The sequence below is a fragment of the Bos grunniens genome, chromosome 12, assembly GCF_055505025.1.
Source record: "Bos grunniens cultivar Pamir isolate PY7600 chromosome 12, Bosgru_T2T1.0, whole genome shotgun sequence".
Taxonomy (NCBI): domain Eukaryota; kingdom Metazoa; phylum Chordata; class Mammalia; order Artiodactyla; family Bovidae; genus Bos; species Bos grunniens.
In genome coordinates, this window is record NC_141176.1 from 79,251,391 (window position 1) to 79,271,945 (window position 20,555).

Sequence of the window (20,555 nt, forward strand, 5' to 3'; positions counted from 1 at the left end):
TCAGCAGGGCTCAAGTCCCATGACCACCACCACTGCTCCACCTCAGACACCATCAGCCTTTCCTCTACATGAACACACTTTGTTTTCTATGCAACAAGGCTTCTAGAAAAGACCCCTAGGCATAAGTTTCCCAATGCACACAAGCTCCTCCCACCTAGAAATCCAGCACCTGCATTTCTCGTCAAGGTCATGTTCTACCACTGCTAGCCTCTGTGTCCACCTGGCTCCTTCCCTCTCCCTCCCTATGTCAACTGCAGAGAGGCTTGTCCCAGGGCCCCAAGATGGTGACACTTTCAGCTCACCTATGGGCAGGTGTTTCCCACAGAGACACCACAGCTGGGACGGCCAAGGCAAGACAGGTTTTAGCATTGGGGCCACATTGGACCAAGACCTGGTCCTCCTCTCCAACGATTTAAAGAAGGCTGATGCTGAGACCACACTGCTGTTCAGGCTCCTCGTCCACTCTCCCCACCCGTTTATGGGGTTGATGGCAGGGTGGGAAGGGAAGTGCTGTCCTTTCTACACTCTGGCCTCATCTTAGCTGTTCAGGGGAGATGAAAGCAGAGTGGGTGGTGTGTGTGAGGAGGGAAGGATGGGAGGGGGCCTGGAGATGATGTCAGGGTCCTAGTGCTCTTCAGAAAGCTTGACTCCCATGAAAATTTGTCAATATGAATAGATATTGAAGACAAACTCCATAGGACATGTCACAGTTACATGTAATGCAAAAGGACATTTGGGGACCTAATTCCATTCCCCCATGTCACAATAAAGTTTGAATTCCAAGCCTTTAAGTCCAGTTGAAAAAAAAAATGCCCCTTAACAGAAACCCCTGGCTGGTTGGCTTTTTCTGCCAGTGGGACTAGGCCATTCTCTCTCCAGGTTGTTCTGTGTTGACCAGTCCCTAGAGCCACAGAAGGAGATGCACATTGCTGTTTCTAGAGGCGTCGATAGTTCCTGAGTGCACCGTGTCTTCTCATGCAATGTTTTGTGGTTCTCAGAGGCTGACTCTCGTCCTGGGTTCCAGAAAACACAGCACTGACAACCTCAGGCAGGCAGCAGCCCCCTTGTAACTGGTCCCTTCTTCCCCCAGGGACCAGCAGGACAAGCAAAGCCAAGGGCCTCCCAAAAAATGCTTCCCTCGAGTTCTTCTGCCTCTAGTCTCCACTGGTCCTCATCGCCTCCATGAAGCCCATGACAGCGTCCCCATCTCCCAGGGATTCCACAGCCTCATGCAACCCTCTTATGACAATTATTACCATCCACCATGTTTTTTATTTTGGACAATCGTGTGTTGGTAAATGTTAACAACCAGTGCCCCAAAAAAGTACAGATAAAGTATAAATAAAGATATAAAGATATATATATATGCACATGTAAATACATATGTATGTTTATGATAGATTTTACTGATGTAGGGCTTCCCAGGTGGCTCAGCAGTAAAGAATCTATCTACCAATGCAGGAGACACAGAAGATGCAGGTTTGATCCCTAGAGGAGGAAATGGCAACCCACTCCAGTATTCTTGGCTGGAAAATCCCATGGACAGAGGAGCATGACAGGCCACAGTCCATGGGGTCACAAAGAGTCGGACACAAATGAGCAACTGAGCATGCACTGATATAAGGAATACATAGCACACAATTTATAAATAGAAATAAGATGCACAGTAGTGGTTTTTTTGACAATTTTTAAAATATTCATTTTATTTTTTGGCTGCACCACACAAGACATGGGATCTTAGTTCCCTGACCAGGGATTGAACCTGGGTCTCCTGCAGTGGAAGTGCAGTCTTAAGCACTGATCATGAGGGAAGTCCCTAGATACACAATATTCTTTATCATAAACTACATGTAATCTTCAGCAAATTGGACCAAGAATCTCCCAGTGAGTTGAAAATTAATCCAGTGAAATGTTCTGTTTGTTTTGGATGAGGGAATTCTCTCCCTCACACTCTCTCGCTAACCTCGGGTCTGGTTGAAAGAAGATTCCTCTAATCCAAAACATCCTGCAATTTTAATTACAGAACACATTTTGCAAGTTAAGTTGGACTTCAGGATGACTTAGCAGAAAGACTCTGCTTTGACAAGAAAACAGGTGCCATCTAGAGCAATAAAAATGACCGCACCAGGCCAAGCAGTTAGAGACCAGTGAAAAAAATAAAAACAAAACTGGGATGGCGTTTACTTAACATGACATTAGGAACAGTAAATTTCTGTGTCATTCAAGGTTAAATTTTAATTTCACATTCTATAAGTATAAAATACATTTGTTATTTTCATGCCAAGTAGACAATCTAGCTGTCTTTACTCTCTCTCTTCACTTCTCAAAACACAACTTATTTTTAGGGTCTGCCAACTCTTCTTTCCAATCTTTTACATCTGTCTGGAAAGATCACAAGCCTTTTCCAACCTCTGCTCTCCTCCTGACCCACTTTCCTCTAAGGAACTCCAAGGAGCAAAGGGAAATCTCTGCTCAGGAATATTTGAATATTCATCCACTCATCCATCCATCCATCCATCCATCCATTCACCTATCCATTCAATATCTTCTATGTGTAAGGCATTTTGCTTGGTCGTGAGGTCAGATCAAAGAAAACCAAGCTCTTTCTATTCTTCAAGAGAGGTTTAAACTTGAAGGGAAGACTGAAGCAAAGTGGGAACAAGAGAAAGATGGAGCTGATATACATAAATATATGATAAGAATTTACCAGGTCATAAGTAGGTCCTGAACGGAACTCACCATATTCCCCTACAAACCACTTCCTTTTCCAGCCTTCCTCATGTGGTCACGGTCCCATAGCTGCTCCTCTGTCTTCAGGTAGCATTTCACTGTACCCATCTCCTGTCCACCTCTATCGTTGTCAGTTACGCATTTGCCCACTTCTTGAGGAGGTCTGTACCTTAAACCTGGCAGATCTGATTCCTAGTCACATCCTCATCCCTGGAGATGTCTGCAGTTTCCACAGGAAAGGACACTCCTCAAGACCATTATTTATGCAAAAAAACCACTTTACTTTTTTCCTTCCCCATTCATCCCCATTAATAACCATTCACTCCCATCTCGAAATTATTTGGTTTTTCTCGTCATATGATTAACTCTCTAGAATTCTGCCTGAGTGCTCCTTCCACTCTTTCACACTGTGCCACAGTTTAAATCAAAGCTAACTATTCCTCCTACAGTACAAATGCTTGAATTCTCTGTTCCTCTGTGAGACACAGAAGAACAGAACCTGCTCTTTATAAAGCAATGTCCATGTAGCACTTAACAGTTTCACTAGGTCAGCCTTTTTTCCTCCACATTTTAATAAAATATGTACAAGCATTTTCCCACAGTCCATAATACACACAGGGAACATTCCCCCAAGTCTAGGAGTCCTTGTGATCTGGAGGAAGGCAGCACGGAATGGGGCTGAAGACGGAATGGGGAGATGTTAATAAAATGAAGGGAGAAGCTGTGAAAGACGCTGAAAGGGCGAGAGAAGCTACAGAATATCACTTCAGTGAAATGCTGGATTATGATCGTTTGCAGAGTTGTTTTATCCTGCCGAGGTGAGCACCTTGGTCTTTTAACTAGGTTGTTTTACAGCTCTGTTAAGGCAGCAGTTAACTTGTAGAAAACGAATGGAGATACAAATGATTGCTGCTCACAGCAGTGCAAACGATCCTGCTCACGGCGATAGCGAGGAGTTTGTCAGGGACGGACTATAAAAACTAATTGTATTATCTTACTGATTCCATCATGAATTAATAACAGTTTATTTTAAAATCTCATGGATTAATAATGACCATTTATTCTTTGCATGAAAGTCATGATTTTACTTTTTTATTTTTTCACTTAGATATTTTTAAAATTAATTTTTATTGGAGTATAGTTGCTTTACAGTGTCATGTTAGTTTCTCAGTCAGTCAGTTCAGTCGCTCAGTCGTGTCCGACTCTTTACAACCCCGTGGACTACAGCACACCAGGCTTCCTTGTCCATCACCAACTCCTGGAGCTTTCTTAGACTCATGTCCATTGAGTCGGTGATGCCATCCAAGCATCTCATCCTCTGTCGTCCCCTTCTCCTCCTGCACAGTTAGTTTCTATTGTGCAGTGAAATGAGTCAGCCACACATATACATATATCCTCTCCCTTTTGGACTTCCTTCCCATTAAGGTCACCACAGTGCATTAAGTAGAGGTCCCAGTGCTCTACAGAATGCTCTCATTAGTTGCCTATTTCACACATAGTGTCAATAGTGTATATGTGTTGATCCCAATCTCCCAATTCCTTCCACCCACTCCCTTTCCCCCTTGGTATCCATATATTTGTTCTTACTCATGTCTGTGTCTCTCTTTCTGCTTTGAAAATAAGATCATGTATACCATTTTTCTAGATTCCACATATATGCATTAATATACAATATTTGTTTTCTCTTTCTGACTTACTTCACTGTGTATGACAGTCTCTAGGTCCATCTACATCTCTACAAATGACCCAATTTCTTTCCTTTTTATGGTTGAGTAATAGTCCATGGTATACATGTACCACATCTTCTTTATTCATTCCTCTGCCGATGGACATTTAGGTTGCTTTCATATTTTTGGCTATTGTAAATAGTGCTACAGTGAACATTGGAATACATGTATCCTGTCAAACCATGGTTTTCTCTGGGTCTACACCCAGGAGTGAGATTGTGGCATCAAACGGTAGCTCTATTTTTACTTTCTTACGGGAACCTCCATACTGTTCTCCATAATGGCTCCACCAGTTTATATTCCCACCAATAGTGTAGGAGGGTTCCCTTTTCGCCACACCCTCACCAACATTTATTGTTTGTAGATTTCTTGATGACGGCCATTCAAACCAATCTGAGGTGACACCCCACTGTAGTTTCATTTGCATTTCTCTAGTAATTAGTGATGTTGGGCATCTTTTCATGTGCTTTTTAGCCATCTGTATATCTTCTTTACAGAAACGTCTATTTAGATCTTCAGCCCATTTTTTGATTAAGTCATTTGCTTTTTGATATTGAGTTGCATGAGCTTTTTGTATATTTTGGAGATTAATCCCTTGTTGTTTGGTTCATTTACAAATATTTTCTCCCATTCTGAGGGTTGTAGTTTTTGTTTTTGTGTGATGTCTTTGTCTGGTTTTGCTATCAGGGTAATGTTGGTCTCATTAAATGGATTTTAAAGTATTTCATTTTTTCTATACTTTGGAAGTTTGTCTGCCACATAGAACGGAGTTGATTATGGAAGACTTTGTCAAAATAGAGGGTATCTGCATTTTATTACTTACTAGAATATGCATTTCAATAAAAATTTTTAAATCACTACAAGTAAATAACAACCTAAACAAGCATTCTCTTTATAAGATAAAGAGAGTTAAAAACATGTAGTTTAGGAGGCAGATGAGTGTATTTGCAATAGCAAAAAAGGAATTGGTTTTGAATGGTACCTTAAAAATGGAGAAGCATTTGAAAAAACATCATTTACTTGTAAAAAATTTTATTATGAAAATAAAATACAAAAATAGAGAAAATAATATAATCAGCTCCAGTGTTCTCATATTCTACTCTCCAAAAATTATCAACACACAGCAACTTTTGTTTTTTCTATATCCACTCTACTCCTCACCCTTACTCCCACCCTTCCTGAATTATTTTGAAGTGTCAGATATTAAAATTATTTTACTCACATATATTTCAGCCTATATCTGAAAAAAAAAAATATGGGCATTAAAAAGCATAGTCACAGGGCTTCCCTGGTGACTCAGTGGTAAAGAATCCACCTGCCAGTGCAGGAGACATGGGTTCGATCCCTGATCCAGGAAGATCCCACATGCCGCAGAGCAACTAAGGCCATGTGCCACATGGCACAACTATTGAGCCTGTGTCTAGAGCTGGGGAGCCGCAATGACTGAAGCCCGTGCACCCTAGAGTCCACGCTCTGCAGCAAGAAAAGCCACCATAGTGAGAAGACCTTGCACCTCTAGAGAGCAGCCCCCGCTCACAGCAACGAGATTAAAGTCTGCACCGCGACAAAGACCCAGCACAGCCCAATATAAATAAATAAATAGTTATTTTTTAAAATGGTCCACATGAAAAAACCTTTTTTTAAAAAAAAGCATAGCCACATAAATGTCATGCCACCTCTCCCAGTTTACAGTATTTTCCATAACACCATCAGATCTCCAAGCAATGTTTTAAATAGACCTCATTTCCTCATAATTTTATCATTTTTACAGTTGATTTGTTTTAATCGGTCTCCATACCCCACTCCAGTACTCTTGGCTGGAGAATCCCATGGGCAGAGGAGCCTGGTGGGCTGCAGTCCATGGGATCTCTAAGAGATGGAGATGACTGAGCGACTTCACTTTCACTTTTCACTTTCATGCATTGGAGAAGGAAATGGCAACCCACTCCAGTGTTCTTGCCTGGAGAATCCCAGGGACGGGGGAGCCTGGTGGGCTGCCATCTATGGGGTCGCACAGAGTCGGACACAACTGACGCAACTTAGCAGCAGCAGCATGCAAGACCCCTATATTTGCTATATTGCATTTGGTTGGTGTGTCTCTTAAATCTCTTTTCATCTATAGGTTCTGGACCCGCTCTCTTTTTTTTATGCTATTTATCTGTAGAATGTCCCATACTTGTTTTTTTTTTTTTTTAATTGTATTCCTGAGGGGATGTATTTCCTATAAAACGGTCATAAGATCTAGGCTGACTTCATCATGTTCATTTGCTTGGTCTTGCTTTGCTTGTGAAGAAGGCTTCATAAGTGGTGTTGTGAGCTCTCACTGCATCTTATCAAGAGGTTCATGAAGCCACACTAAGAATCATTGGTGGGTTCTGGTGTCATAGCCTGTTCCATTTATTGTAAACTTTCCTATCTGTGTTTCACCTAATCTTTTAAGTCATTGAAAACCATTTGCCTTCATCCATCAGTTCAATAGAGGCCATAAAATAGCAATATTCCAATTCTATTATCCCTCTTCATTTATTAGCTCAAATTCCTCTAAAAGGAGAAATTTAGTTCATAAACTATTTGGTTATCCTTCAATCACAACTTCAGTATAATTTTTCAGGAAAAAGGTTGAGCAATTATTTTTCCTTTTTCTTTATTTCCCAGTTTTCAGAATAGAAAGTTGAATTCTTAGCTTCCTTCAAAGGTGTGTGTGTTGGGGGTGGGGGGATAATTACATGAACTCATAGATTTTTAACATATTCATTGTGCCTCAACCCTTTGCAGATCTTTTTCCATTTCGTGTCGAAACTGTATAATCTCTGGCCTACAGAGATCTCTATTTCTTCAGTTTGGACCCTAAGTCTTTGGGGCAAAATCTTGTTGTCATACCAACAAGCGATCGTGGCTTGTTGGTGTGACAAGACATTCCGGGCTCATCCTTGGTGACCTGGATCAACCATTTCTCCAAGAAGCTCTGTTCCTTTTAGTGGAAAATGTTATTTAGTAGCATAGTTGAGATGCTAAAGGTGTTTGGTGCTATGGGTTAGTCAAGCTATCTAGGCCTTTGTAACAGACAGAACTAGAAAGAATATTTTTTAAAAAAACAGAAAACACATATGTATTCTTACTAATATTTCTAAATCAAACTTAAGCTACAGGGTTTTTATTTTACCTCTTTGATTTGATCTGTATATCACTGTTTTCTTGCACTGAAAATCTTGGTTCCTAATGAAAACTATATATTTTATTTTGTGGCAAAATATATTATTATTTTATAACTGTATCAGAAGTCATAATATCGGCAGGGGTGGAAATCATGCTAAAAAGTAAACTCCTGAAAACCATTTGAAATTTCTTTGCAGTTTGGGGATTGTTTTTTTTTTATCTTTTCTTTCTTTTTTTAAAAATTAATTAATTTTAATTGGAGGCTAATTACTTTACAATATTGTAGTGGTTTTTGCCATACACTGACATAAATCAGCCATGGGTGTACAATGTGTCCCCCATCCTGAACCCCCCTCCCACCTCCCTCCCCATCCCATCCCTCGGGGTCATCCCAGTGCACCGGCCCTGAGCGCCCTGTCTCATGCATCGAACCTGGACTGGTGATCTGTTTCACATATGGTAATATGTTTCAGTGCTATTCTTTCAAATCATCCCACCCTTGCCTTCTCCCACAGAGTCCAAAAGTCTATTCCTTACATCTGTGTCTCTTTTGCTGTCTCGCATATAGCTAATCAATGAATATAGTAAAGTTGCAGGATATAAAATTAACACACAGAAATCCCTTGCCTTCCTATACACTAACAATGAGAAAACAGAAAGAGAAATTAAGGAAACAATTCCATTCACCATTGGGACAAAAAGAATAAAATACTTAGGAATAAATCTATGTTTTCTTTCTTGATATGTACCCAAGTAGAACTAAATGATCTAATTGGCTTGACTTTGTGCTCGGACATGTCCAACTCTTTGTGCCCCGTCATGTCTGACTCTTTGTGCCCCCTGGACTGTAGGCCCTCCAGGCTCCTCTGTCCATGGAATTTTCCAGGCAAGAACATTGGAGTGGCTTGCCATTCCCTTCTCCAGAGGATCTTCCTGACCCAGGGATCAAACCTGTGCCTCCTGCATTGACAGGCAGATTCTTTACCACTGTGCCACCGGGGATGTCTACAGTCCAGTTAGTGTGGTTTAAAAATAGAAGCATTTAAGAAGTTCAGGTTCAGCTGAAGAGAATTTTAGCTAACTTTGGAGGCAGAAATGACACAATCTGGAGCCATTATGATCTCAGTGCTGTAATCAACTATTTATTAACTCAAGTTTCTGCTAATTCAGGAAAGGATATGCACATAGTTATATCTGCAATAATTGCTTTCACTTAACCAGCTATATTTAGTAGGAGGTAGAACCTTGCTAATTATCAATTTCCCAACTGGTTGAGAGTTCATTTCACTCGTGAGGCTTTGGTCTTCTGGAGGCAAGTACAAAGTCCTAGAGCCACGGAGGGCTGGCTTGTTACTGAAACTTACAGGTCACCTGGTTTAACCACTTCAGTTTGCAGAGGCAGAAACTAAGCCCAGCAGAGTCTATTAACCTCTCTGACATCACACAGCTAGTTAGCAGCAGGGACAGAACCAGAAAGCAGCCTGCCCTCACCCTCCATACACTTTGCCCTGCTCCCTTGCTCCCCTGTGTGAATTTTCACAATGAGCAGAGGCCCAGTGGAAACTTGAATCTCAAGACTCAAAACGATCAATGTTTATAAGCACCTGCCCTCCATCATTTGGCAGATATTCCTAATTGGCTCCGAGTATATAGCAAGATGGCTTTTATTGTCTACTTTTTCCCCCTGTACCGGTAATAAACTGGAGAAAACATGTATTTGGTACAAAGTTAAAACAGGAGATTCTCAAACATTTAAGACAACTTTCCCATACTTTTACCAAAAAGCAACACAACATTACTTTAAAAGTAATTTCTACTGTCCGGGTAGTAAATGTTGTCTGTGTTTATCTAATTCAATAAATCACAACCATGGACTGGGCTAACAGATTTTTTCCAATAAACAAAATTCTCCAACTAAGGAACTGGCTGCCTTGTAAGTTAGTGAAGTGGGGGATGGAAGGCCGTGAGTTATCATCAGAACCTGCAGAGGGCATTTCTGCAGAGGTCGAGCGATGGGACTCAATGATATCCACATCCTTTGTAACCCTGAGAATGGATGAGAGATTCGGACACTATAACTTGTGTGACGTTTCTATTAAAGTGGCTTATTTGGGTTGGAGAGTAGAAACTATTTATACAAAGACACAACTTGTGTCTTCCTCAAGTTCAGTTTCCACTCACAGCTTTGACCTCAGAGCCTCAACATATCAGAGAACCAGCCAGAGTGAGCCCTAGGGGAACGTCTCCATGGCAGGATCGTTCTGGGAGCCCCCTTCACACACACAGGACAGGCTTTGTGCAAATCACAGCAACTGGCTGTCAGCCACGCTCTTCCTGATCTAGCAAGTTCTTTCCTTCCTTCTCTCTCTAGTTGACTTCTATTTAAATCATACACGTGTCCTCACTCTGATACCTCCCTGCACACATCTGAAGTTTATTAGAAGCTAACTCCTTAGTCCAAGGGGGAAACAGAAGCAAGGGGACTCCAAAATTTGGGACTCGGAAAGTTGTTCACCTACAGCCTGGGTGCTTTCAAAGTCACCCACCAAGTACTGAGCCCTCCTGTGCCCAGGCTCCCAGACACGTGCTGAGGTCCCTGGAGGAGACACAGCTGCTGCTCTTCCAGGCTGAAGGAGGAAGGAGAGGAGGAAGGAGCTGACGCAGGAGAGTCTGGGCCCAGGCCGGGGCTGGGGCAGGGGCCAGGGCAGGAGCGGGGGAAGGGGGTTGGGTCGGGGTGGAGGGGTGGGGTTCATCTCACAGAGGAGGAAGCGTCCTGCTGGTCAAAGCGATGTTTCACTTTTGACCTGAGAGGAGAGTAAGAGTCAGTCAGTAAAAGACAGAGGAGGGTTTCCAAGCAGTGGAAAGACAGGCCCAAAGGTCAGAACAAAGGAGAGGTTTGTGGATTCGAGGAACTGAAAGGGATTAAGACACGTTGGAGCTCAGGCTGGAGAGAGAGAGAGAGAGTCTGGAGATGAAGCAGGAGAGGAGGCAGGACTCAGGTGGTGGAGCCCTATCCCCTCACCCTCTGATGGGCTACATGCCTGTGTGCTAAGCCGCTTCAGTCATATCTGACTCTGCGACCCCATGGACTGTAGCCCGCCAGGCTCCTCTGTCCATGGGATTCTCCAGGCAAGAGTACTGGAGTGGGTTGCCATGCCCTCCTCCAGGGGATCTTCCCAATCCCTTCTATGCACACCGTCTTCAGTCCTAAAGGAGTCCTTCCGCAGCTTCTTCCACATACCGTCAGGGTTTTTCACTGAGTAAAGTCCAACATTTGCTCAGCACCTATTAGGGGCAGGCATGATATTGGGCCTGGAGAAAAGCAGTAATAACACACAACCCTCCATAAACTCATAAAATTATGTTCTGTCTTTTTAAAACACCAAATATTAACCACAACAAATACATCCAAGAGCCCAGAGACAAAAATTAAGGAATAAAAACACAAAACAAAACAAAAAAAACCCACCCCATTAACACCTTTAGACTAAATTTTAGAAGAGACACATCTCTACAGTCAAAATCAAAACGTTAAGGCAATAAATAACGTTCTAACTTATTTGACAGTGCTTTTCAATTGAGGCATAATTGACATAAAACATTAGTTTCAGGTGTACAACATGATTTGCTACTTGGATATATTGCAAAATGATTTCCACAATAAGTCTAGCTAACATCCATCACCACTTTTAAGACCTACTCTTAGCAACTTTCAAATACACAATACAGTGTTATTGACCATTGTCACCATGCTCTATGTTACATCCCCATGACTCATTTTATAATTAGAAGTTTGTATCTTTTTACTACCTTCAACCATTTCATACCACCCACCATATCTTCAACTACCAATTTGTTCTCTGTATCTCTGAGTTTTGTTGTGGTGGGTGTTTTTTTTTTTTTTTAGGGGGTGGGGCTTTTGTTTTTGATAAAGTATTTTTAACTTCAGAGTGTGGATGAGAAACGCGCACCATGACCAGCCTCACAGTGGAGGCTGACTGCACTGACCATGGTGTTTAGAATCCAGGGCTCCCTGGGCATTGGGCTTCTGCTCAGGACACACCTGAGATCTTCATGTATATTAACAACACGCTGGGGAAGGGATGCACCACAACACGATGATACAACAAGGGCTGAGGAAGAGATGGGCCATGGGCATCCCAGGCGGCTGTAATACCCCGTGACCCCAAGTGACAGGGACCAGGGAAGAGTTCTGTCAACCAGGCACCACCCTGTGACGGCTGAGTCGAGGCTGAATACTAAGAGCGAGTTCCCTTCACATCCTATTTCCTGAAGTTCTCATTTTTTAGATTTAGCTGATCTCCAACTTGAGTGTGCGTTAGAATCACCTGGAAGGTTTGTGAACCTGAGCCCCACCCCTGGAGTCTGACTCAGCAGGTCTGGGGAAATCTGTATTTGTGGCAAGTTCCCAGGTGATGCTGCTGCTGGCGGTCCAGGGACCACACTGTGAGAATCACTGATGTGCTCCTTCCACAAAAACTGCCCAAGCCCTGCTCGGAGCCAGCTGTTCAGCTTTGGAGGACACAAATCCCTGCCCTCCAGGGGCTCGCCCACTAGGGGAGGAAACAGAAATACAAAGGAAGTAGCGTAACATGATGCAGTAAAACAAGGCTCTACTGGGGGGTTAGAAGAGGCTGTGATGAGCTCACTGAAGAGGAATGCCCCCCCCCAGCAGTCCTGGGGAGCTGAGAGCAGGTCAGCCTGGGCTTCCCGCATGCAGGGAATGGAGTGGTTGCGAGACTAGGAAGAAGGAGCCACGTGCACGGAAAGGGCAGGAGGCTCACGAACAGTGGTCTGTGTCTCAGTGGAACTGGTGGGGGAAGGGAGAAAGAGTTCATAGAAAGTGATCAGGGATGGAGGAGGCATCAGAGAGACTGATAAAGGGTCCTGAGGAGGGTGAACTGATGGGATCTGCCTTTTGGGAGGATGGTTCTGGTGATGGGAGCGATAAAGGTGGGGGCGGGGCTGGGGCGGGGCGGGGCCAGGCCTGTCTGGAGGCTGATGAGTGGAACAGGTGAAACCATGATCCTGAGCTCAAGCAGGAGATAAAAGGATGAGGCTGGTGGATCCCAGGGACACGTTAGCACAGGTCAGGGTCTTTGTGAGGAGTGTTAAACCTCACAGGTCCCCTGGCTTTGGGCTTGCCTGGGGTGAACTAGATCTGCTAAGCGGTTAAGGACACACACACACACACCAGCATCTCGTGGTGTGAGCAGGAGTGTGTGAGTCACTGGCTGTGTCCCACAGCTTAGACGGGGCAGCAGCAGCTCAGGGCCAGGGTTTAAGGGCCCCCTTGCTCCCTGCCTCCCGCACCCTCTACATATGGGGCCAGGGGGCATCCCAGTGGCTGTGGAAGCCCCCTGATGGGAGAAGCGAGGGGTGAGAAAGAAGAGCATCTGGGCCTCAGTGAGGACCAGCCCTCTCTTTTGGGAACTGCAGGGTTTCCTGGAGCTGCCATGACAAGCTCCACGGACTAGGTGGCTTAAGTAGCAAAAATTCAATCTCTCACCGTTTGGAAGGCCAAAAGTCTGAAATCAAGGGTGGGGCGGGGAGCTGCTCCCTCTGAGGGCCGTGATGACCTGCGTCTCTCCTGCTGCTACTGCTAGGTCGCTTCAGTCGTGTCCGACTCTGTGCGATCCCATAGACGGCAGCCCACCAGGGTTCCCCGTCCCTGGGATTCTCCAGGCAAGAACACCGGAGTGGGTTGCCATTTCCTTCTCCAGTGCATGAAAGTGAAAAGTGAAAGTGAATTCGCTCAGTCGTGTCCGACTCTTAGCGACCCCATGGACTGCAGCCTACCAGGCTCCTCCATCCATGGGATTTTCCAGGCAAAAGTACTGGAGTGGGGTTTCTGCTAATTTGGTGACAATCTCTGGTGTTTCTTGGCTTGGAGACAAGGCACCACCATCCATCTCTGCCCTTCACTTCACCTGGTGTTCCCCCATGTCCAAATGCCCCCTTTTTCATAAGGACAGAAGTCAGACAAGCTGGATTAGGGCTGCCCTAGTGACCTCATCTTAATTACACCTGCAACAACTCCCAGTCCCATTCTGAAGGACTGAGGATGAGGAATTCTATGAATTTGAGGGGTGGGAGACACAATTTAACCCATAATGTGCATGCATGCTGAGTCGCTTCAGTCGTGTCTGACTCTGTGTGACCCTATGGACTGCAGACCCCCAGGCTCCTCTGTCTATGGGATTCTCCAGGCAAGAATACTGGAGTGGGTTGTCATTTCCTCCTCCAGGGGATCGTCCCGTCCCAGGGATCAAACCTTGCATCACCTGCATTGGCAGGCAGACTCTTTACCCCTGGGCCACTTGGGAAGCTCAGGTGACCCACAGGTACATTCAAACATGGAAAGCACTGGCCCCAACTACAGACAAATGAATGGACAGATGGGGGAGAAGAAATGTGACAAGTTAGGAAGGCTTCTTGGAGGAGGCCTCTAGCGATGAAAGCAGCTGCCATTTGGGAAGAAATGAGATCTATTGCTTCCAACTGTGGTCCTCACTTGGCTGCAGGGTGGAATCACCTGTGGGGTTTTGTTAATAAAAAATGTTGACTCCTGCCTCCCCTCCCCCGAGATTCTGATTTAACTGAGATGAGGCTCCAGCCCTGGGATTTTACAGAGCTCCCCTTGTGATTCAAATTTGCAGCCAAGTTTGCAAACCGCTGACCTTTGCCATATTTAAAATATAAAGGACCGTACCTGGACGAGGAAACAGTAAACAGGTCAGGTGATTCTGCAGGAGCAGGAGCGTGCGTTTCTGTGTGTGGAGGGTGGGGTGAATGATGAGGGTGAGGCAAACTTACAGACACCCACCCCTCTTGACAGCTGTGAGGCCTTCCATGGCTTTCCGTCCTCCTCACCTGGACGCCTGGATTCTGCTGCCACCTGGTGGTGGTTTTCAGTATGGCACCGTTGTCCCTGGAGGTTTCATACAAGCCCCGCCTTAGTATTAGTATTAGTCGCTCAGTCGTGTCTTTTTGCGACCCCGTGGACTGTAGCCCGCCAGGCTCCTCTGTCCATGGGATTCTCCAGGCAAAAATACTGCGGTGGGTTGCCATTTCCTCCTCCAGGGGCCTTTCCCAACTGTGCATAAAGGAGACTTCATTAATGTGCAGTCGAGGATACCCCAGGTTAACTGTCATAGAAAACTGTCTCTTGAGCCTTTAAATTCTATACCAATTCTACACCTCTGGTTGGCCGATTGTTTGTTTGTTTATTTAGGTTTTAAGGTGAATGACCTGGGGTTATTTATTTCAATCAACCTGATTGCGAATCTAAAGGCACAGTTGAAATGTCTATTTTTCTTGCCATCCTCAGAAGGCTGCCGTCTATGGGGTCGCACAGAGTCGGACACGACTGAAGCGACTTAGCAGCAGCAGCAGAAGAGATTGCTGCACATCTACTCTATGATTCTCATTCTTTTCAGCTTACAATACAAATAGCTTATTATTTTTTGCAACCTATGTCTTATAATAAAGCAGTGCTGAAAAATTAAATAGAAGAATGTTCAGTTGCCACATAGGCTACGAAAATGATTTGCTGGTGGTGATTTTTAAGCTTGATTCTAAATAGATTTATGAAGAATGGCATTTGGAAGACGTGGTTCAAATTTTGCTTTTTAAGGTATCTTGAAATCATAGGCTCACTCTCCCTAAAATTTCAAAAAGCATAGAGCTTAGGCTCTTAAGGGTATAGCAGTGATAAAAGCTTTCATAGTCATTTCTAAAAAGCAACACTTTATAGTTTTCTGTCTCCAATGGTTCTCTAATATACTTGTAGAAGGAAGGCAACAGAAAACCAAGAATAAACATGTGAACTAAGCCCCGCCTTAGCTCATCACAAACCTGAGCCTGAGTCCCAAGGTGTGGCTTGCTGGGAGCAAAATCCGGGTAACTGTACAGGATGAGCAGCTCCGCAGTCACTTCAGGAGTTGCTCCTGCACAGAGAAGTTCAGGGAGCTCTAGGTCACTGGCCAACCGCAGGTCTGGTACATGCCTGTCACTGGAGCCTTCCTGTGCCTGGGGTTTAAGGAAATTGGTCTTATCAGCCAGTGACAAGTGCCTATGATATCAAGCATCAGGAAGTGCAGAAGTATAAGGTGACAAGCTTCACAATAAGCAGCAGCTGCCCCTTATTCTGCTCCGTATTGCAGGGTTGTGTTTTTACTTAACTATCACCTTTAAATGTAACAAAAGCTTAGAGGGTGTTAGGATTCCCATCTCAACAGACAAGAAAACAAGCCTACAGAGCTTATGGAAATTGCTTAAGGTCATGCGACTCCTAACTGACAGATGACTCTGAGCCCCGGTGGAACCGCACAGTCTTTCCCCGCTCCATCCGTGTCCCACGGGACCAGGAGGTCTCCCTGCCCAAAGACCTGCTCAGCGGCTTCAGCCTGACCCCCGGGTGGGTCCGTGTGGTCCCTCCAGTCGCCCGCAGCCCCTTTGCTCCTAGTGCTCCCTGACTCAGGTCCTTCCTTCTGCAGGGCAGCCCCTGAGAGCCCCACGGTCGGCAAGAGGACACCCTTGCCCTGTTCTGGCAGCTTCTCCCTGCAGCCAGCTCCCGGGGGTGGGGTCAGGCCAGGTTGTGAGGTGAATTAGGAGAGAAGCAGGAAGGGAGTGAGCTCATGGTCAGCACCTTCCTCTGACCTGGAACCTCCCTCTCTTCTTCCTGATGCTTCCTGCCCCTCCGGGCAGCTCCTCTCCACACCACCCTCCGCCCCATTACAAATGCTTCTGTAGCTCTGCTGTGGATCAGAGTCACCAGGGGAGGGGTCAGAATGCAGAGTCCTAGGCTCCAGCCCCAAAGATCTGATCCAGGGGGCCACTCAAGTGGGGCCTGGGAATTTGCATTTTTACCCAAAAAAATGCAATTCTGATACAAGGGGTCCTCTGAGCACACTTTGAGAAGCATTTAACAGACCTGCCAGTCATATCTGTGACCCCAGGTCAAGAGTATAAGTGAAGTCCATACTATTTGCTTAAATATTCATAAGTTATAAATCAAGCTAACACACTCTCAGGTACACCAGCGCTTCTCAAACTGTAATGTGAGCAGGACCCACCCAGGATCTGGAGATTGAGTCAGTAGCTCTGGAGCAGAGACCAAGACTCTGTCTTCCTAACAGCCTCCCAGGCCACGTTTAGAACAGCAGAGCCCTAGGACAGGATGGGCAGAGTGTTTCCATACATTTCCAGGCTTTATGGGCCCCCTGATCTCTGCAACTCCTCAGCTCTGTTGCTGGAACACAAACTTGGCCTTGCACAAATGTGAATGAATGAGTAGGGCTGTGCTCCAATGGAACCTTACTTCCAGACACTGAAATTTGAATTTCATATAATTTTCCTATGACACTAAATATTCTTCTTTGGATGCTTTCAACCTCTTAAAAATGTAAAAACTGTTCTTAGCTCACAGCCCATAATGATAGTGGGCCAGACTTGGCCCCAAATCTCTAAAAGATAAGGATGCTTTAACATAACCACGACATCAACATCACACCTAAAAATAATTAGCAATAATTCTTTAATATCAAATACCTTTCCATGTTTGAATCTCTGAGTGTCTCATTAGTAGATTCACCCCCGTTCTTAAACATATAATCACTAATCTGTCCTTTTCACCAGTAGATGGCACTAAAATCATGACATTTACTAACTTGGTCTAAGCATTTACACAAGAGAAAAGTTATATGCAATTTGTAATTACAGGTGAATATAAGATTACAAAAATTGAAAACAGCCTGATTGCTCTGTATAACGAGATAAACCTAAAAATTTTCCAATTCCAAGAAAAAAAATTATTGCTGTTAAACTTCAATTTTTAAAAAACCAAAAGAGAGAACATCGGGAGCCCATTTCTCTATATTGAGGCTTACCTTTACTGTGTCAACATTCTAAGTGTTAAATAATGGAGGCCCTTATATCTTCATATTCTTCTGCTTAAGAAAAAAATCATTGAATCTATTTGCACAGTTGATCTCTGTTAAATACCCATTACAAATGTACTGTCTGAACTGTATTAAGTGTTCCTACCTCTGAATAAAACAATCTCTTTTCCAAACTTGTTCCATCCTATTGAGAAGAACAAGGAGTCAGGATGTGAGATTTGGATGCAGTCTCTAAGGCCATTTCGTCAAGCCCCCTCAGCTAACAGCAGACTGAAATGTGCCATCTTTCTCCCAAAGATCTCCCCTCCTTCCCTCCATCCCTACTCTGCAATATGCATGAACTATTTAAAATATCTAACTACTCAATAATAAACGCTTCATTTTCATGCAAGTGTTTTCTATTTATGGAATATATGCCAATATTTAATAAAATATTTAGTGCACATATTGTATTTGCACAAAACCCAAATTGTGCAATTAACCCTCCCCTTGGCTGTCCTTGAAATATATTCAGCAGAGATTTATCAGGTCCTGCTATGTCCCAGTAAGATCTTGTTCTCACGCTCAGCTGGGTCTTCCATTTGATCTCACATCTTGTAATTTCCTAGAGAGAAGTGAAGACAGCTTTAGGAAATCAGCCTGGATTATATTTCTAAGGGGCAGTATGTATTAATATGACACTTTGCAGCAGACGGTCACAGTAATTCTAGGAAATTTGTTATCCTCTCCTCCTATATTCAAATTAACACGACACTGGAATATCCTTTCTGTTTTGAAAATCGAGTCCTTTATGCAGGGCAGGCCCTATACTTCCCCCTTGACAGTTAGTTTTCACCAGATTTACTCCAAGACTCTCTTCTTTATGGTACATCTTTCCCAAGTTCTGGAGCGTCCAGGTTCTTCTTCCTGCAGCACGTCTCAACATCCTCCTGGAAACAGCCCTCTGCTCTGCCCGCGTTGCTTTGCTCCTCTTGGGCTCACCTGCCAAGCCTCCCGCTACACAAGCTTCTGACTCCCACCTGGAAACAGACACACAGTCTCACCTGCGGCCCCTTTCAAGTGTGTTCCGTGAAAGATTCATGGGTGTTGGGGGTGTTCCATAGTCAAAAATCTTGAGAAGTCATTAGTTAAACAAATTTAAATACCTTCCCTTAAACTGCAGAATTTTTCAGCCTTTGATCTCCTAATAGACATTGTGAGTCCTTTAAAATAGGGAGGGAGCAAACTGAGCCTTTCCCAAATCGCTCTGATTGAAGAGCACCCTCCCTGTATTAAGGGCTTCCCTGGTGGCTCAGACAGTAAAGAATCCACCTGCAAAGCAGGTGAATTGAAGTTCGATCTCTGGGTCAGGAAGATCTTCTAGAAAAGGGAATGGCTATCCACTCCAGTATTCTTACCTGGAGAAGCTCATGGCAGGAGCTGGAGGAGTCTGGCAGGCTACAGTCCATGGGGATGCAAAGAGTCGGACACGACTGAGTGACTAAGCACACACACCCCTCTGTATTAAGTCCGCTGAACCTGCTATAAAAAAAAAAATGGTTTAAACAACAGACATTTATTTCCCACAATTCAAGAGGTTGGAAAGTTCAGATTAAAGGTGCTGGCAGTTTGAGTTCCTGCTGTGTCCTCCCTTAGCAGCAGGAGAGGAAGCCAACCTCACCTAAACCTAATTCCCTCCCGAAGTCCCCTCTCCAAGCTCCATCACACTGAGGGCTGGGGCTTCAACGTGTGGATTTGCGAGGACACGTTCAGTCCATAATAACACCTGCTTTTGTTCTTCTCATCTGTAGTATGTTGGATGGAATAAACCTTGGGACACACACTCCAGGGCAGGCTCTGAAGGCAGACCACCTGAGTTGGAAAACAGACACTCCAATTCCATCCCAGCTGCCCCCCTGCTTCTTGACTGTGGGTTGTTTTTGTTTTGTTTTGTCTTGTTTGGCCATGCCATGGGACATATGAGATCTTAGTTCTCTGACCAGGAATCAAAACTATGCCCCATGCATTGGGAGCGAGGAGGCTCCTGGACCGTCAAGGAAGTCCCCTGACTGTGGGACTTCCTACAAATTTCTCCATCTCTCCTTGCTCTAGTCTCCTCATCTGATAAAACAGGGTTAACAATGGTTCCCATCTCATAGGGTGGCTGTGAGGATTAAATGGGTCGATACCAAGCATTGACAATGAATTGTATAATTAACCAGTTTATCATATGAATTATTACTGAGCATATTAATAATTACTAACTCATTTGATGGCAACATTTAATTGCTGTTTAGGTAGAATATTGCTTTTTACCATTGGGGCAGGGTCAAGCCTCTTTTTTATTTGCTTATTTTTATTGAAGTACATGTAGTTGGTGTACAATATGATATGAGTTCAGTTCAGTCCAGTTCAGTCATTCAGTCGTGTCCTACTCTTTGCGACCCCATGAATCACAGCACACGAGGCCTCCCTGTCCATCACCAACTCCCGGAGTTCACCCAGACTCACGTCCATCGAGTCAGTAATACCATCCAGCCATCTCATCCTCTGTCGTCCCCTTCTCCTCCTGCCCCCAATCCCTCCCAGCATCAGAGTCTTTTTCAATGAGTCAACTCTTTGCATGAGTTGGCCAAAGTACTGGAGTTTCAGCTTTAGCATCATTCCTTTCAAAGAAATCCCAGGGCTGATCTCCTTTAGGATGGACTGATTGGATCTCCTTGCAGTCCAAGGGACTCTCAAGAGTCTTCTCCAACACCACAGTTCAAAAGCATCAATTCTTCGGCACTCAGCCTTCTTCACAGTCCAACTCTCACAACCATACATGACCACAGGAAAAACCATAGCCTTGACTACACGAAACTTTGTTGGCAAAGTAATGTCTCTGCTTTTGAATATGCTATGTAGGTTGGTCATAACTTTCCTTCCAAGGAGTAAGCATCTTTTAATTTCATGGCTGCAGTCACCATCTGCAGTGATCTTGGAGCCCAAAAAATAAAGGCCGACACTGTTTCCACTGTTTCCCCATCTATTTCCCATG

General features: G+C 44.3%; 2 protein-coding genes across 15 annotated transcripts in view; one reads left to right on the plus strand and one right to left on the minus strand.

Annotated features, from left to right (window-relative positions):
• Positions 1-20,555, minus strand: part of LOC147361957 (uncharacterized) — a 40,639-nt gene that overhangs the window by 17,012 nt on the left and 3,072 nt on the right. The window contains exons 2-11 of one of the 13 annotated variants that reach the window (XR_015138406.1): positions 18,934-19,057; positions 18,372-18,555; positions 18,099-18,140; positions 17,682-17,720; positions 15,492-15,665; positions 14,508-14,565; positions 14,347-14,404; positions 10,810-10,898; positions 10,372-10,417; positions 10,128-10,240 (exon numbers count right to left, since the gene is read on the minus strand). Coding sequence is in view for 8 of the 13 variants with exons in the window: in XM_086330292.1 (XP_086186418.1) it covers positions 12,088-12,187; positions 14,347-14,404; positions 14,508-14,565; positions 15,492-15,665; positions 17,682-17,720; positions 18,099-18,140; positions 18,372-18,555; positions 18,934-18,947 (669 nt within the window). In the remaining 5 variants the exon portion in view is untranslated. Of the gene's footprint in view, positions 1-10,127; positions 10,241-10,305; positions 10,418-10,773; positions 10,899-11,946; positions 12,188-14,026; positions 14,170-14,346; positions 14,405-14,507; positions 14,731-15,491; positions 15,666-16,284; positions 16,488-17,681; positions 17,721-18,098; positions 18,141-18,371; positions 18,556-18,681; positions 18,780-18,933; positions 19,058-20,555 lie in introns of those variants that run through there. The other 12 variants (XM_086330297.1, XM_086330296.1, XR_015138410.1 and 9 more) reach the window with 12 other exon arrangements.
• CLDN10 (claudin 10) overlaps positions 1-20,555 on the plus strand; it is a 107,001-nt gene that overhangs the window by 14,340 nt on the left and 72,106 nt on the right. The gene's annotated exons all lie outside the window — the stretch shown is intronic.